A 17,225-nucleotide genomic window follows, 5' to 3' on the forward strand; every position below is an offset into this window, starting at 1 on the left:
CATAAAAGGTCATTTTCAGACAGTTGGGAAAATCTGAATATGAACTGGGTGTCACAGGATACCAGGGAATTGTGAATTTTAAGAGACGAACAATGGCCTTGTGGTCACATTAGAAGACATCCTTTGTCATCACGAAGGCCAGCTTTGAACATTAGGAACCTCCACTTAGAAGAGTCCTGGGAAACCAGCCAGGGCCTGCACAGCACGCCTCTGTTACCGTGTTCCTGAGGACAGCAGGGCGTGCGTGGTCCTGAAGGGCACACTGAAGGTCAGTGCGATGACCGTGGAGTAGATGGACCACGGGCAGTCAATCGACACCTGAGGAGGAAGCATAAAGACACTCTGACCACTCGCCCGACGGACAGCACAGCCACCACCACTGCTGCCCAGAGACACCTGCAGTGCCTGCCCACACCCTGGTTATTTTATTATGGCTTCAACCACTCGCTCTCCAGGAAGCAAAGCCTTACCTGACACATACACAAACCAACGAGAAATAGGGCACTATGTCTACAGACAAGAGAAGCGAGCACAGAACTGGCAAGACGTGCACCCGTCACCAGAATCATCTCAATGGCGGAAGAGCACAGCCGTCCCCTAAGCAGCAGACCCACCTGCTGCTCCCATAAACGCAGGACCACAGAGCCATGTTTCAATGTGCACAGGGTTTTGACACAGTGCTTTCAGTCATATATTTCCAGATGACATTAGTCAATGAGTACTCCATATTTAATGAGTTATCTAAGCATTTAATCCATGTGAGGCTGAATATGTAACTGAAAACCAAATCAGTTTAGGGGCACAGGGAGGACAAAGATATTACATCCCTTAAGGGCAGAAATGAGGCAAGTCTCAAGCCTTATTCCCCACAGGGAAGAGGTGAATACCCCAGCACGCAGTGTGCATGCCACCAGTGCCAGGGAAAAGCAGGATAACACGGCACACAGCACCGGTGCCGCCAGCGCCAGGGAAGAGCGGGATACTCAGGCACAACGGCACAGGTGCTGCCAGCGCCAGGGAACAGCGGGATACTCGGGCACCCAGTACAGGTGCCGCCAGTGCCAGGGAACAGCGGGATACTCGGGCACACAGCACAGGTACCACCAGTGCTGCACGTTCCTGCTGAGCTGAGCGCCACCTTCGCGAATGGTGAACGTCTGCGTGAGTTAAGGGAAAGACACTTCCTCAGGTATCTTCAAAAACTGAACATTACAACATTCTTCTTCAGGTGTCAACTTGTCTGGTAACTTCGTGCTTCGGCAAGATGGCACTCCTTGCCCTTTTTCCCCCACTGCTCTTGGGCATCTACTGCGACCCTCGGGCTGTTTCAGAGCCCTCAGGATTCATTTCTGGGCTACAAGACTTGGGCACACCCTGAGTAATATGATGTAGTGACACATTCCATGAGCTGATTTCCTGTGGATCTGGGACCGAAATCACATCTTTCTCAAGTAACTGTCAACGAGTACCAGCACCAAAGCCTAAAACGAGACAGCTCCTCCCTGGCTGAGCTTATGATGTTTCAGTGGACAGACACCGAGGCACACATGACACAGTCCTCCTCTGGCCTCGTCACTGGTCAAAGAGACATGACCCAAGTCTGATGCCCCTCATGCCTAGGCCTGCCCTATACCTCTTACAGGAAACTCCCTGGCCCCTGGAACTGAAAGGGAAAGGTAGAACTGGCTTGCCTCTGTCCTTGCAAAAAATGCACCCCTTATCTAAGAAAGGGTGATTCACAGAACTGCTAACCACACGGCCAGGGCGTCAGGAATCGGAAGGAGTCAGGCTACCAGCAGGCATCGCTACATCGCCTTTCCCAGCTGGTGGGCAGGCGGGGAGGCCCCACAAGCTAAGTAAGCTCCTCCACTGCCCCGACTCACTTTGTGGTCTGTGGTAACCATGCAGTGGCCAGTTTTCTGTTTGTCCTTATGCTTCCTGTGGGGCTCTGCCATCCCCAGCATGTCACTCTCCCCTCCGAGTGCTGGGGCTGAAGGTAAAGAGAGAACTTCCAGTTCAAATTCGATCACATGGTACGCAGGCGCAACAGGCAGACTGATGCTCGTGACCTTGTCAGAGGACTGAATCCGGAGCGCGGCATCAGAAGACTGTTCTGCGAAAGACAGAAAAAGTCACTTCAAAGCTGGTTCTCTCGGTTTCACTTGTCCTTTTCCTTACAGCAGGTGATGGCCCAGCAGTGAGGCCACTGCTCAACCTCTCCCGCTCCTGAGCACCTGGCAGGCAAACCCAAGAACAAAGCCCCTAGGAGAGAGCGGCCCAGTGTGAAAGCCGGCAGGCAGAAGCCCAGACCCATCATTGCTCACAAGCTGAAGACAGGAAAAGGACATTTCCCACGGGGACCACCCAAGCCCTACGTATGTCCCTGCATGACCTTCTCCTGTTCCGTCTCATCTGCAGATCCACCCCCACCCCCAGGGGAGCAGGGTCCTCCCCTTCCCCTTCTTCATGGCTGGGGCTGGGAGGATGGAGTGCTCAGGGCTCTCAGCAGCACCCACGAGGGCTGCTCTGCTTTTGCTTCTCGGGAGCAGGGCCAGCCCGGGGTGGACAGGGTCTGGCAGGCATCGCTGTGCAACGTGACGCCACATCTCCTATCCTCCATCAGGCAAGCACTGCTCGGCCACTCAGCGTGTGAACCACTGCCGGTTTACCACCTCAAATGGGACCCCAGCACGGGCACCAGGCCGCAGTGCTCCTATGGAACACTGATTCCAGACACTGTTGAGGGGCACTCAGCAGGACGGCAGCAAGGCCAGGCTCACCCTCACACCCACACAGCGCAGGGCAAGGTGGGTGTCCTCCTCGGGCCTGGGTGGACGGCACCTCACCTCTCGTGTTGGAGTAGACCATGGCCCTGCTCTCCGCCTGGCAAAGAATAAGCATGGCTTCTGCATTGCTGAGCTGCAGGCTGTCTCCATTCTTTATCGTATAATGGCCAGTAGTGACAGTGAACTTGACTTTCTGAGGAATGCCTGCCAGAAGGCTATCTAAAGGAAAAGAGATCACGGCTCAGCACCACTGCCAACCAGAAGACAGCAACTCAGGGCCTACAATGGGGTGAAAAGGGGCTCTGTTTCTTTTATTTACTATGAAAGATTTGCTCCTTTGGGATCTCCATGAATTCCGTCTATTTCCATTCCCTTCTGCCCTCACTTTTCATGTCAATGATGTGGACTACAGGGCTGAAGGAGAACCTTGCTGGGGAAAAAAGAATTCTGTGAGTCAAGGAGTCTTATCCCCATCTTGGTTTAGCAAGTCAGGGATTATGATCATGACTATGTCTCCGAGGGTCACAAAATTTGCCTGCCAATAAGCAGTAGGAGAGAATCAGATAATGAAGCTTAAGAAAAGACTGTAAACAAAACTTGACTGTGTTGGTGCTGTTCAAATATTCAAGACATTCTCTGGCTTTTTCAGCTTCAGGCCACAGGCTTTTGGCTTAAGAGCAGTCAGCAGTCAGGTGCCCCCCCTCCCCTCACTCCCAGACAGCAGTGAGGGGCAGGAGTGAGCTGAGGCCTCTGAGAATCCTGTCGCAGGGAAGGCAGGCAAGATACCAGGACTGGGGGGAGAGTGGACAGAGACAGCGGACACTAGGCGGGAAGCAGGAGCCAGGCCATGAGCCTGGCACTGCAGACGCTGGGCCATGGGGAGGGCAGGGCCTGCTGGCTAGTGCTTCAGCTCCCCTGCGGGAATCAAGTTCAGCTTCTCTACACAATGTTCCGATGGAAGAATCACTGGAGAGACCGACTGCTGTGTCCCCCCCACATCTGACAGCCTTTGCTGGTGGCCACGCAAGAGGCACAAATGCGGAAAAATAGGGAGAATGGGGGAATAACAGAAAGATGCTCTTTGTGATTTTTTCTTCCAAACAGAAGAAACAGGCAAATAAATAAATTGTTCCTGAACACAGGAGACATTCACTCACTCTTGTTCAGCTGCCACATGTTCTGCAATCATTTGTTTACAGCAACTCCTTCCAATTTTAGAACTTATCAGAAAGGACAATAGCTTTGAGTTTCTCAAATGCCATACCAGATGGACAAGTTTAATCATCCCTTTCAAAGGAAAACTTTTTTTTTTTTTAAGAGATGGAGTTTTGTTCTGTTACCCAGGCTGGAGAGCAGTGGCGCAATCAGAGCTCCCTGCAGCCTCAAACTCCTGGGTCAGGAAGCTGAGGCTCCAGCCTGCAGCTGGGACTAGAGGCCATGGCGCATCACTACACCCGGCTAATTGACTTCATTTTTAACTTTGTAGAGATGGGGTTTTGTCATCCCTGCCCCGACTGGCTTGCCCATGCTGGTCTCAAAGTCTTGGCCTCCCAAAGTGCTGGGATCTGAGTATAGATCATAAGTAAATCTAGTGTTTAGCATTTGAGACGTACTTCTAAGCAGGAAATTATATACACACGTATGAAAGACATGAGCTGCTACTTGGCTAATGTGACCCTGTGAAATACACGTGTGGTCTTCAGCCCATTTCCAGGCGCACTAGCTCCCGAATTCCTCACCATCTCCGAAGTGATGTCTTTTTGTAGGCTAATGAGATGACTGGAGGCTGGCAGCTCCAAGGTAGCTTCAAGATGGGGACTGGCCACCAGCGTGACCCAGGCAGGATGAGAGGGTGGGGCCTTTCAGCAGCGCCACCCAACCTCCAGGGAGGAAAGCGGGGCTGAAGGTCGACTTGCTCGTCAGTGGCTAGTGGTGTAAATGATCGTGCCTGTGTAATGTCGCTTCCATAAAAACCAAAGGACAGGATCTGGAGAGCTTTCGGGCAGCTGAACACATGGAGATTCCTGGAGGGTGGCACCCAGGGAGGGCGTGGAAGCTCTGCACCCCTTTCCCCATACCTCACCCTCCGCACTTCTTCATCTATATCCTTTCTAATAATCCAGTCAACGTGCTTCCCTGAGTTCTGTGAGCTGTTCTAACAAATTCTTCAAACCCTGAACGGGGGTTGTGGGAGCCCTGATTTCTAGCTAGTCGGTCAGAAGCACAAGTAAAAGAACCCTGGGCTGGCGGCTGGCATGGGAAGCGGGGGACTGTCTTGGGGACTGAGCCCTCACCCTGTGATGTCTGACGCCAGCTCCAGTAGACAGGGTCAGAACAGAATTGCAGGACCCCGCTGCAGGGCTGACTGCTTGCTTGCTGGCAGGGGGAAATTCCTGCACATTTAGGTCCAGAAGTCCTCTGCACTGATTATTAGGTTGAGGGAGCCAATAGAAAAAATACTTTGAGTTTCTTTTTTCCACTCTCAGAGCTAATTCTTCTATGTTTCTTATTTTCAGATACACCATGTTTATTAAATATGAAAAAGCAATTATAGGAAAGCAAATACTCAGATAAACAAAAGAGGCAGTCAGCTAGTTCCCAGGCAAATTTCCCATTATGTTACCCGAAACACCTCTTAAAGGCAGACACAGCTAAACACTACGAGAAGCCTGGCATCTCAGCAGGTCTCCTCAGAATCGCCCCTGCAGCGCACCTCCTGAAGGGCCGGGGACCCCACTCACCAGCCAGCGGCTCCACGTGCAGCTGGGGCTCCTGCGAGTACACGTCGTACTGCACAATGGGGTAGATGTGAGGGAGGACGAACCACACGGAGCCCACTGAGGCGCACAGCTGCCTGAGTGTATATGTTCCAGGTTCCTTGGCCTAGAGTCAAAAAATCAGGCATCTGAAACCACGTCAACCCAGTTTTGTAGTTAGGAGCTCCCTGCGGCAGTGCTGTGTGCAGCGTTCTCTCTCAACTACAGAAAGGCCTGTACTTCCTTCCCTCTTGGACCCCTGCTCTTGTGCCCAAACCTCTGAGGGACTCTTCAGAAGGCCCTCAGAATCTCCCAATTCATGATTTTCTGAGTAACTGATGCTTACATTTAACTTTAATAAGGTATTTTCAACTTTATAAACTGTATTTGTGGCATTCTTTTTTTGTGTGAGACAGAGTCTCGCTCTGCCGCCCAGGCTGGAGTGCAGTGGTGCCATCTCAGCTCACTGCAAGCTCCGCCTCCCGGGTTCCCGCCATTCTCCCGCCTCAGCCTCCCGAGTAGCTGGGACTACAGACGCCCGCCATCTCGCCCGGCTAGTTTTTTGTATTTTTAACAGAGACGGGGTTTCACCGCGTTAGCCAGGATGGTCTCCATCTCCTGACCTCGTGATCCGCCCACGTCGGCCTCCCAAAGTGCTGGGATTACAGGTGTGAGCCACCGCACCCGGCCTGTGGCATTTTGACGGGTGTATTTACTAGACATTCAGCACGAGATTTAAGCCCTGCTCTAGACTAAAAGCGTGACAAACAGCTGTACTTTCCACAGGCCAAATCCTGTTAGGTTAGTGCAACTTACAGGACATCCTGTGTCAGAGAAAACTTCACGTTAGAGTGGGTGAGAAACACCAGTTTTGACACCCAGCCAGCCACAAAGGGAAAATAAGGTTGAGCGGGAAAGTGTACCACCTTCTTGAAACCTCATTTTTTTTTTTTTGTGAGACGGAGTCTCGCTCTGTCACCCGGGCTGGAGTGCAGTGGCCGGATCTCAGCTCACTGCAAGCTCCACCCCCCGGGTTTATGCCATTCTCCTGCCTCAGCCTCCCGAGTAGCTGGGACCACAGGCACCCGCCACCTCGCCCGGCTCGTTTTTTTTGTATTTTTTAGTAGAGACGGGGTTTCACCGGGTTAGCCAGGATGGTCTCGATCTCCTGACCTCGTGATCCGCCCGTCTCGGCCTCCCAGAGTGCCGGGATTACAGGCTTGAGCCACTGCGCCCGGCCGAAACCTCATTTTAACAAATGAGGGTGTATATTTTCATACGCAGGGGGAAAAGCTAACTGAATCCAATAATCCAGTGAGTTAAAAAGCTAACTTAATCTAAGAACAAATATCTATGTTAAGAACTTCACTCAAAATGTATCGACTGTCAGAAAATTGTATAGATACGAAAGAAAACATCAGTGTGTTTTTGTATAAAGATAGAGACAAAAACAGGGTTAGGAGAACGAAGGACTCTACTCAGTTCTCACCACACTCCAGACAGTTCTTGCAAGCTCCATGGCCCTTCTTTACAAACTTGAAAGTCAAGTTCCCACCCTGAACGCATACCTGAGTCCTGAAGGTTATCTGGTTGGCCCCTGGTTCCAGGGTCACGTGGGTGCACCTCAGCACGTGGGCCCCCTCCTCCAGAGCCACCCCCGAGGGCATCTCTAGAGAGGAGCTGCTCTCCTGCCTTCTCAGGAGCATGTGGACGTTTCTGCAGATAATCCCGGTCGTGTTCAAGGAGTTATCAGATGGGCTTCTCTCAGACATCTCATACAGCTCCAGGGCGGGCAAACTGTTTTGGGATACAGGGAAAGGTGCGGTCTCGGGTGGAAAGTTAATGATCCCGTTGGACGTCTTGTGCTTGGTAAGCCACTCCGCAGTCTTCCGGTAGCTGTTTTTCTCAATGCTGAAGTGGACATTGACCACAATCTGCTCCACATGAACGGGCACAGGCATCTGGCTGTACATGGTTATCTCAATGCACAGAACACCGCCCACATGGACCACGGCATTGGAGGGATCAAAATGGAGATCTCGCAGTTGTGCAAAGGACTGCATGGGTAGCACTATCTTATGACCTGTAAACAGACATTATCATAACTTATTCCCCAAGTCACACTTCCTGGCAGTAAGCAGCAGCAGGCCGTGGACACAGTAAGATTACTGAGAGCGTACTGGAGCAAGCAGCAGTGATGTGCAGAACAGCCAAGCCCAGCCTCTTGCCATCTTCACATCCCCCAAAAGTTACTGTGTCAAAAGCAAAATATGAACAAATACCTACGTAATGCCTAGAAATCATAAAATGTACAGAAGTTAATCTTCTCAAGTCTGCTTTGACAAACCTAAGAGAAATACAGGTAAACTACCTCTCAATTCCAAACTAAAATTTGTAAATAGTCTACTTTCTAGAGCTATTTTCAAGAGATTCCAATATTTTCTCACCTACTTAAAAACATGCTCAGTGAAGATGTCCAAGTGCCCTGCTGTAATGTGGAAATAAACCCCAGGTGTTTGCCAGTCTACAAAGTCAGCCGATTAAACAAGGACCCCTTTGTGCCCCAGGCTCAGGACGGTAGCTACCAGGCAGGTCAGTCGCTGCTGAAGTGAGAGCCTAATGCTCTCTCTGGGCCCTTCTCACTCTGACCAAACTGTAAGTACCCTAGTTTTGTCTAGAAAATCCACAAGGCTGCAGAACTGACCAGTTAAGTATTTATTAAATATTCATCAACTAAAGGACTTGCCAAGACTGATGCCACCGATCATGAGAAACAGTAAACAATTGTGGAATATTTTATTCATATAGGGATACCAAGGAACGTTGGCAGGAAAATCACAACTCAAATAGTCTCAAATACAAAGCAGCAGATGTGGTCATGGCTCTACCAACAATCAGTTTGGGCATATTAAAGACTCTACAAAGCCAAATTAATGTCATGATGCTTCTGAGAAACCCAACCAGATGGATCTCGTTTCCCCCTTTCTTTGAGACAGGGTCTCGCTCTGTCGCCCAGGCAACAGTACAGTAGCACCATCCTGGCTCACTACAGCCCAGTCTTCCTGGGCTCAAGTGAACCTCCCACCTCAGCCTCCTGGGTAGCTGGGACTACAGGTGCCCGCCACCACACCTGGCTAACTTTTTGTAGAGACAGGGTTTCGCCATGTTGCCCAGGCTGGTCTCAAACTCCTGACCTCAAGTGATCTGCCTGCCCCGGCCTCCTGAAGTGCTGGGATTACCGGTGTCAGCCACCACACCAGGCCGCAGATGCCGATACATGAATACACGCCAGCAGTCAATAACCACATCAACCTGACCCTGAAACTTCTAGGAAAACTGGTTTTCAAGCAGTTAGTCATGGCTATGACTGAACTACTGTGTTCCCCAACTTGCATGTGCTGAGCGCTAACCCCCAACCTGATGGTATCTGGTATCTAATCCCAGGCACCTCTGCAAGGTGCCTGGGGTTAGATGAGACTGTGTGATGGTATTTGGAACCGGGCTCTGTGAGATGCCTGGGGTTAGATGAGACTGTGTGATGGTATTTGGAACCCGGCTCTGCGAGGTGCCTGAGGTTAGATGAGATTGTGAGGGTAGGGCACGCATGATGAGCTTACTGTCCTTTAAGAAGAGTCATCAGACAGCTCACTCTCTCTTCTTTCCCACCATGTGAGGACAAAGCGAGAAGGCAGCTGTCTCCAAGCAGGGAAGGGAGCCCTCACCAGAAACCGACCCTGTGGCACCCTGATAGCAGACTTTCAGCCTCCAGAACTGTGAGAAAGTAAACGCCTGTTGTTTATGTTAGCCCGAGTAGAGTAACACAGTAACCACCTTAAATAAGCACACTTCAAAACTAAGGTGAGGAGCTCAGCTTCGCAATAAATTTAATCTTACCATACAGCATGATCTACAAGTATATTTTCCAAAACAATTAATGTGACTCTAACTTCCATTTAGATGCTCCAATGAGGAAACACTGAGACAAATTCCAGAAGGCAGGCCAGCCTGTAGGACAACTGGCTTGGAGCTTGGAGGATTCAGCAATGAAAGGACAGGAAGCACTGACACAGGCCACAACACAGATGAGCCGCGAAAACATGACGGTCAGTCAAGAACTCAGCCACAAACCACCACACATTGGACCACGTGTGAAAGTTGTCAGAATCAAAAGAGAGTCACTTGTGCTAAAAAACAACAACAACAAAAGCTTGACTAATAGAGCCAGAGAAGGCCATGAACGGAGGCCTCTCATGCATGAATGCCTGGTAACAAAAAATGTCACCGAGAGTCTGCAAACACCACAGCCTTGCAGAAAGGCCACTGCAACCTTATACGAAACACTCTTCCACCAAGACATCTGCTCAGCAACTGCTGTCCAACCCTGACTGGCATCACCCCGCTGATCCTTGCAGCCGAGAACCACCACCCCAAACCAGTGATGTCATCCTCGTTTTCCCTTTAAAGCCCCTTCCTGAATATGCACACAGTTTACTATGGCCCGTATATCGCATCGCAATGCCCTATTTCCAAATAAACGCCCTTTTGGAGAGAGACTCCCTATGTGTGCTATTTAGGTTGACAGATTCTACAGGGTGAGTATCCCTTATCCAAAACGACTGGGACCAGAAGCGTTCGACATTTCTGACGGTTGTGGATTTGGGAATGTTTGCACGACACGCTGTTGAGCAGCCTCATCTAAAACTCCAAAATGTTCCAATAAGCATTTCCTCTGAGAGTCATGCTGGCCCTCAAAAAGTCTTGAATTTTAAAACACTGCAGATTTCCAGATTAGGGACACTCCACCTATATTTGTATGAAACATCCAGAATAGGAATCTCGAGAGACAGAGAGTAGATTCGTGGCTGTAGGAAGGGGGTGGCAGGGTTAAGTATGGCGTTTCTTTTTAGGGTGATAAATATGTTTCAAAACTGACTGTGGTGGCTAGGCACAGTGGCTCACACTTGTAATTCCAGCACTTTGGGAGACCTAGGTGTATAGATTCCTTGAGCTCAGGAGTTAAAGACCAGCCTGGGCGATATGGCAAAACCCTGTCTCTACTAAAAATACAAAAATTAGCCAGGCATGGTGGTGTGCTCCTGTAGTCCAAGCTACACGGGAGGTGGAAGCGGGAGGAGCAACTGAGCCCAAAAAGCAGAGGCTGCAGTGGGCTACCATGCCACTGCATGATTCTCTGGGTAACAGAGAAGACAAAAAATAGCTGGGTGTGGTTACCACACCTGTGGTCCCTGCCACTTAGGAAGCCAAAGTAAGAGGATCTCTCGACTCTGCGAGGTTGAGGCTACAGTGAGCTGGGATCGCACCACTGTCCTCCAGCCCAGGCAACAGAGAAGGATTGTCAAAAAGAAAAAAACAAAACAATACTGACTGTGGCAACGGTCGCACACATTTCTGAAACGGACTAAAAGCCATTGAATTATAAACTTCAAATGAGTGAATTACGTAGTTTGCGAATATCACAATAATGCTATTAAAAAAAAAAAAAAAGCTCTGTCTTAAAAAATGAAGAAAAAGCCGGCCGGGCGCGGTGGCTCAAGCCTGTAATCCCAGCACTTTGGGAGGCCGAGACGGGCGGATCACGAGGTCAGGAGATCGAGACCATCCTGGCTAACATGGAGAAACCCCGTCTCTACTAAAATACAAAACTAGCCGGGCGAGGTGGCGGGCGCCTGTAGTCCCAGCTACTCGGGAGGCTGAGGCAGGAGAATGGCGTGAACCCGGGAGGCGGAGCTTGCAGTGAGCTGAGATCTGGCCACTGCACTCCAGCCTGGGCGGCAGAGCGAGACTCCACCTCAAAAAAAAAAAAAAAAAAGAAAAGAAGAAAAAGTTCAGGTGTGGTGGCTCACACCTGTAATCCTAGCCCTTTGGGAGGTTGAGGTGGATGGATCACCTGAGATCAGAAGTTTGAGACCAGTCTGGCTAACAGAGCGAAACACCGTCTCTCCTAAAAATACAAAAAATTAGCAGGGATGGTGGCAGGTGCCCATAATCCCAACTACTCGGGAGGCTGAGGCAGGAGAATTGCTTGAACCCGGAAGACGATGGTTGAGGTGAGCCAAGATCACACAATTGCACTCCAGCTTGGACAACAGAGCGAGACTCTGTCTTAAAAAAAAAAAAAGAAGAAGAAGAAGAAGAAAAAGAGATGGAAAGAAATTTTTTTTTTTGAGAATGGAGTCTCACTCTGTTGCCCAGGCTGGAGTGCAGTGGCATGACCTCGATTCACTGTAAGCTCCGCCTCCCGGGTTCACACTATTCTCCTGCCTCAGCCTCCCAAGTAAGTAGCTGGGACTACAGGCGCCCGCCACCATGCCCGGCTAATTTCTTTTTGTATTTTTAGTAGAGACGGGATTTCACCGTGTTAGCCAGGATGGCTACGATCTCCTGACCTTGTGATCCGCCCGCCTCGGCCTCCCAAAGTGCTGGGATTACAGGCAGAACCTTTTTTTAAAATTAAAAGAGAACTGAGATCTAACAACCACATGTAATACGTGATATCCTGTTGGACTCTATTAAAAATGATGTATAAAAATATTTTAAGACAATTAGGGAATGTGAATGCGGCCTGCTTAGTAGGTATCAGCACCTTATTAATTCTCTGGGTGTGGTTAAGAGACTGTCCTTGTATTTAGAAGATCCAGTGTGGTCTAGAGTTTGGCTTTAAGCAAAAAGAAAAACAGTCAAGGGAAAGACACAGATACATGTCAGCTACACAGCAAAATGTTAGCAATTGTTTGCTCTTACGTGGCGGGTGTATCTTACACTCTTTTTACTGCTTCATGTTTGAAAATATTCCTAGTAGGCCGGGCGCGGGGGCTCACGCCTGTCATCCCAGCACTTTGGGAGGCCGAGACGGGTGGATCACGAGGTCAGGAGATCGAGACCATCCTGACTAACACGGTGAAACCCCATCTCTACTAAAATACAAAAAAAAAAAAACTAGCCGGGCGAGGTGGCGGGCGCCTGTAGTCCCAGCTACTCGGGAGGCTGAGGCAGGAGAATGGCGTGAACCCGGGAGGCGGAGGTTGCAGTGAGCTGAGATCCAGCCACTGCACTCCAGCCTGGGCGACAGAGCGAGACTCTGTCTCAGAAAAAAAAAAAGAAAAAGAAAATATTCCTAGTAAAGTTTTAAGAACTGGTCTTACCTGGGCTGTCTGACGGCTGGCTGGCAAAGTCAAGTATCTCCTAGGAACTGGTCTTACCTGGGTTGTCCGACGGCTGGCTGGCAAAGTCAAGTATCTCCTGGCAGAAGTGTTTGCGCTCCTCTTCAGTGAGGTGGTGGTCACTGGCTAAAAGGCTGCTGGTCTGCAGGTAGCTGGAGTGGAGAGGTAAGGAGCGTGGAGAGGCTCATACTGAGGAGTGTAGGGCAAAGTGGATGCAAAGCCTCCTACAGCCTTCACAGAGGCTTCAAAAGCCAAAGGGCTTTTTTTTTTTTAAAGTTACTAGGACTCAAAATTAGATTATAAAAAATTGACTAGATACTTCATTAATTCTCTATACAATACATATGTATAAGGTAGAACTTTTCTCTCCTTAATAATCGATGAAAACGAAACATTTGATTGTGGGCAATGTTGCTGTATACAGAGAAAATAATTGTCCTGCTTCATGGAAACATTAAAGGATACTTTTCAATTTGTCCAAGGTGCTTTTGACATTCAGCCAGCTGCTTCCTTGTGTGTGTGATGGGGAGTGCCCAGCCCTCAGCCAGGTAATTTTTCAATGCTCCTTGAAGATAGATTTCTGCCTTTTGTGGAGCCTTTTTCCTCCTTGCAAAATCAACAAATAGTAGCTTTCATTACAGCTAGGGATAATCAACACACTGAGACCCCACCTCTCCCGCCTTGGCCTTCATCCTCCAGACTCCATGCCAGGGCAGACTCAGCATCTTCAAATAGCCCTTTTCCACCCACCCCGCTCCGTGAGAAAGAGCACCTACTCAGGACGAATAATTAGACTCCCAGGCAAAGATCTGAGAAATGAGCATGTGGTGATAAAAGCACAACACATTGTTGGTTTGGCTTTATACACACGTCGAGGAATTTCCATAGCTGAATCTCAGGATAAGAAAGTGAGTGTATCATTAATGATCTCGAGCTGACAGGCAAGAGAGTCACAGTTAAGAGAAGGTGAAGGAAGGGCTTGTCCACATGTACAGTGCTAGCCAGCAGTGAAGCCAGGAAGTCCAGGTATGGGTCTACACTACCTACTAAAGGCACAGAAACACAGAAGCAGTCTACAGGGCGCAAGTGGAAGGGAGCACAGAGTCACTTGGAAACTCAGGCAAAGAGCACTCCACAGGCTCCGGCTTCCAGAGAACACCAGAGAATTAAAATAGCAATACTTGGCCCCCGCAAAGCGAAGTTTAAAGCACAACTGTTTTGTAAGAGATGGGATCTTGCTCCGTCACTCAGGCTGGGATACAGTGGCGTGATCATAGCTCACTGCAGCCCAAACTCCTCAGCTCAAGTGATCCTCCCGCCTCAGCCTCCTCCACAGTAGCTGGGACTATTGGTGTGTGTGGCCTTGCCTGCCTTTAAAATGCAAATTAATCAGGGCTTGTCAAAGCCTCAGGAGTAACAAGGATCCCCTCCCCTTCCTGAAGAAGCCTCTTTGCTTCATTTAGGAGCACCTTCCTCTTTAGACACGCTACATGGAAATTCAAGAGAACTATATTCTAGCTGTAACTCTGCCGTTAATTAGTGGGTAATTGGCTAAGCTGCTCCAATCACATCTGGAAAACTAGAAAGTTCACTTAGCTGATCTAAGAATCCCCTTCCAGCCAATTCACATCAGTTCAAATCAATTCTCATTTTTTGCTTCATCTATGAAATTACTTGAGTACAGATTTCAAGATCTCATTTCAATCACACTTTTTTTTTTAAGAAAATGAAAACAAGCATCGTTTTCCTTAAACTTGTATCTCCTTTCAGTACTTTGAAATAGTAACCACACGACCCACTGGGGTTTCTTCTCTTTGACTGTCTGATTTTATGAAACACACTAGAAATATGCTAAATTTTGAGTTTTTCTGGAATCAAACTTCAAAACTGGAGCTGGAATGGAAATCCTGCAGTATCTGTACACAACTTCTTCCAGTTATCCCGAGATCATCCCTCTTTCACGAACCTGACACATGCAGTAGCTTTATATCAATGGCCTTGAGGTTTTTCAGTCCTCTTAATACTTGATAAAATGCTATATAACAAAATATGTAAGATCTATATGCCAATTTACTCACCATTATGCTTTCTTACAATTATTTAATTAAACTTAGTTACAAACATTTATATATTTAATTAAATAAAATAATCTCCAAGACCAATAACAGTTTTTAAGAGTAACAAGCAGAAAAGCTCTCCATCTGGTTTTCAGAAAAAACTAAAAAACAAGATTATGAGGACTGGGTAAGAGAACCTACACTTTTCAGTCTACACATTAATGCACACTTTACATTAACTCCATCTACAACAAATCTTCTCGTGTGTGTGTTTAGAATTCAAAGAAAAAGTACAAAATCAATTACATGTAAAACTCTGCCAGATCTTTTCCAACAAACTTGGCAGATCGAATCCTCCCAATGCTCGTATACATTTCAATGGTAGCATGGGACAAATCCTGTGGGGAAGTAAAAAAACAATTACGGACTTGAACTTTTCATGACAGACAAATACCACATTTATTTGCCTAAAGCTGACGCAAAAGACATCGTTGGGTTTTTTGTTTTGTGACCGAGTCTTGCTCCGTCACTCAGGCTGGAGCACAGCGGCGAGATCTCCGCTCACTGCAACCTCCGCCTCACAGGTTTAAGGGATTCTTGTGCCTCAGCCTCCCAAGCAGCTGGGACTACAGATGCCACCACGCCTGGCTACCTTTTTGTATTTTTAGCAGAGACGGGGTTTCGCCATGTTGGCTAGGCTGGTCTCAAACTCCTGACCTCAAGTGATCCACCCGCCTCAGCCTCCCACAGTGCTGAATTACAAGCGTGAGCCACCAGGCCCAGCCTGCAGAAGACATTGTTATTAATATAACATTATTTTTTCCTTTGCATCTATTTTTGTGTTGAGCTTTTCTGTTATAATCAAAATTGGTAACCTGTGTAAAAATTATGAAGCATAATAATAAAAGAAACCCACAAACTCATCCAAAACATCTAACTTTTCCAAGGACTTTCTTCATGTGGCTGATGTGCTGGTTATTTTTCATACCTGTGTGTCTAAGAGGTACAGCCATTACAGGCAGTCCAAACGCTCGAGTTGCCCATGACCCCGGGGATGATGCTGACCCACCACACTTCTACCTACACCGTTTTTTAAAGTTTCGCTAATTTAAATCTTTCAAAATCAAATACAATAGCTCTGCCCAAGTCCAAATTACTCCTTTTTACAAAGAAAAGTATTCATTATCCTCTGTTATAATTTCTGTGTAAGAAAACCCAATTTGAGGCCGGGCGCAGTGGCTCAAGCCTGTAATCCCAGCACTTTGGGAGGCCGAGACGGGCGGATCACGAGATCAGGAGTTCGAGACCATCCTGGCTAACACGGTGAAACCCCGTCTCTACTAAACAATACAAAAAACTAGCCAGGCGAGGTGGCTGGAGCCTGTAGTCCCAGCTCCTCGGGAGGCTGAGGCAGGAGAATGGCGTAAACCCGGGAGGCGGAGCTTGCAGTGAGCTGAGATCCGGCCACTGCACTCCAGCCCGGGGCAACAGAGCAAGACTCCGTCTCAAAAAAAAAAAAAAAAGAAAACCCAATTTGAACAAAACTGTAAATATTTAAAGATGATTCCATGCCCAAATATGGTACCATGGGTACTAATACGCACTTGATGAACAACTATTCTATGTTTTGTCCACAACTCCCCAGGTACCAAAGAAACCAAAAAAACCAACAAGAAGGGCCCCCAATACCAGCTCCTTCCCAACTCAACAGGCTTTCCAGAGACAGGTGTTCATGGAACAGACATTAAACACTTGTTAATACTTACTAAGTAGTGTTTTTCAAAAGCTTCCACTGATGATAATGCTTCTTTCAGTTTCTTATAAGGACTCTGAGCTGTGTTGGCTTAAACAGAAAGAAACGAGAGTCCTTCTTCATCTTCATCATGTCCAGTCACATGACTTTACATTCACCTTCACATACTGCAGGTGGATGACCCCACCTGACTCTTGTGAAATTATAAACATGGCCAATGCCAACTGAAACTACATGATTATGTATATTCTCTTTCAATTCCCATATTCATAAAATAGTCAAAACACTTTTGTGTCATGCTTTTCTCTGATCTTTAGAACTAGACTTTTTAGAAATAAATTTTACAAATACTCCAATGAATTAAATTACTTTTGAAATGATCTGAAATGGTCTCAAGTTGAAACAGTGAAATATACACACTAAGTATTTTTTCCCTTAAACACTTAAAACAATGAGTAATGCTCCTTTTAAAGAGCCTTATGAATCAGGATAATTTTTTCTTTTCTTCATTTTTGAATGGAGTTTCACTCTTGTTGCCCAGGCTGGAGTGCAATGGAGCAATCTTGGCTCACTGCAACCTCCACCTCCGAGATTCAAGCAATTCTCCTGCCTCAGCCTCCGGAGTAGTTGGGATTACGGGCATGCGCCACCACACCCGGCTAATTTTGCATTTTTAGTAGAGACGGGGTTTC

The 17,225-nt window shown here is 47.9% G+C and overlaps 1 protein-coding gene across 5 annotated transcripts in view; it reads right to left on the reverse strand.

The window, feature by feature from the left end:
• Positions 1-17,225, reverse strand: part of TRAPPC10 (trafficking protein particle complex subunit 10) — a 100,419-nt gene that overhangs the window by 16,545 nt on the left and 66,649 nt on the right. For all 5 annotated transcript variants that reach the window (XM_017888736.1, XM_017888737.1, XM_017888738.1 and 2 more), the window contains 9 exons: positions 16,547-16,623; positions 15,087-15,178; positions 13,189-13,329; positions 12,763-12,875; positions 7,111-7,625; positions 5,528-5,669; positions 2,847-3,005; positions 1,884-2,113; positions 218-318 (listed from right to left, as the gene is read on the reverse strand). In XM_017888736.1, coding sequence (XP_017744225.1) covers positions 218-318; positions 1,884-2,113; positions 2,847-3,005; positions 5,528-5,669; positions 7,111-7,625; positions 12,763-12,875; positions 13,189-13,329; positions 15,087-15,178; positions 16,547-16,623 — 1,570 coding nt within the window. The remainder of the gene's footprint in view (positions 1-217; positions 319-1,883; positions 2,114-2,846; positions 3,006-5,527; positions 5,670-7,110; positions 7,626-12,762; positions 12,876-13,188; positions 13,330-15,086; positions 15,179-16,546; positions 16,624-17,225) is intronic.

The sequence above is a fragment of the Rhinopithecus bieti genome, unplaced genomic scaffold, assembly GCF_001698545.2.
Source record: "Rhinopithecus bieti isolate Rb0 unplaced genomic scaffold, ASM169854v2 scaffold_18153, whole genome shotgun sequence".
NCBI classification, from domain to species: domain Eukaryota; kingdom Metazoa; phylum Chordata; class Mammalia; order Primates; family Cercopithecidae; genus Rhinopithecus; species Rhinopithecus bieti.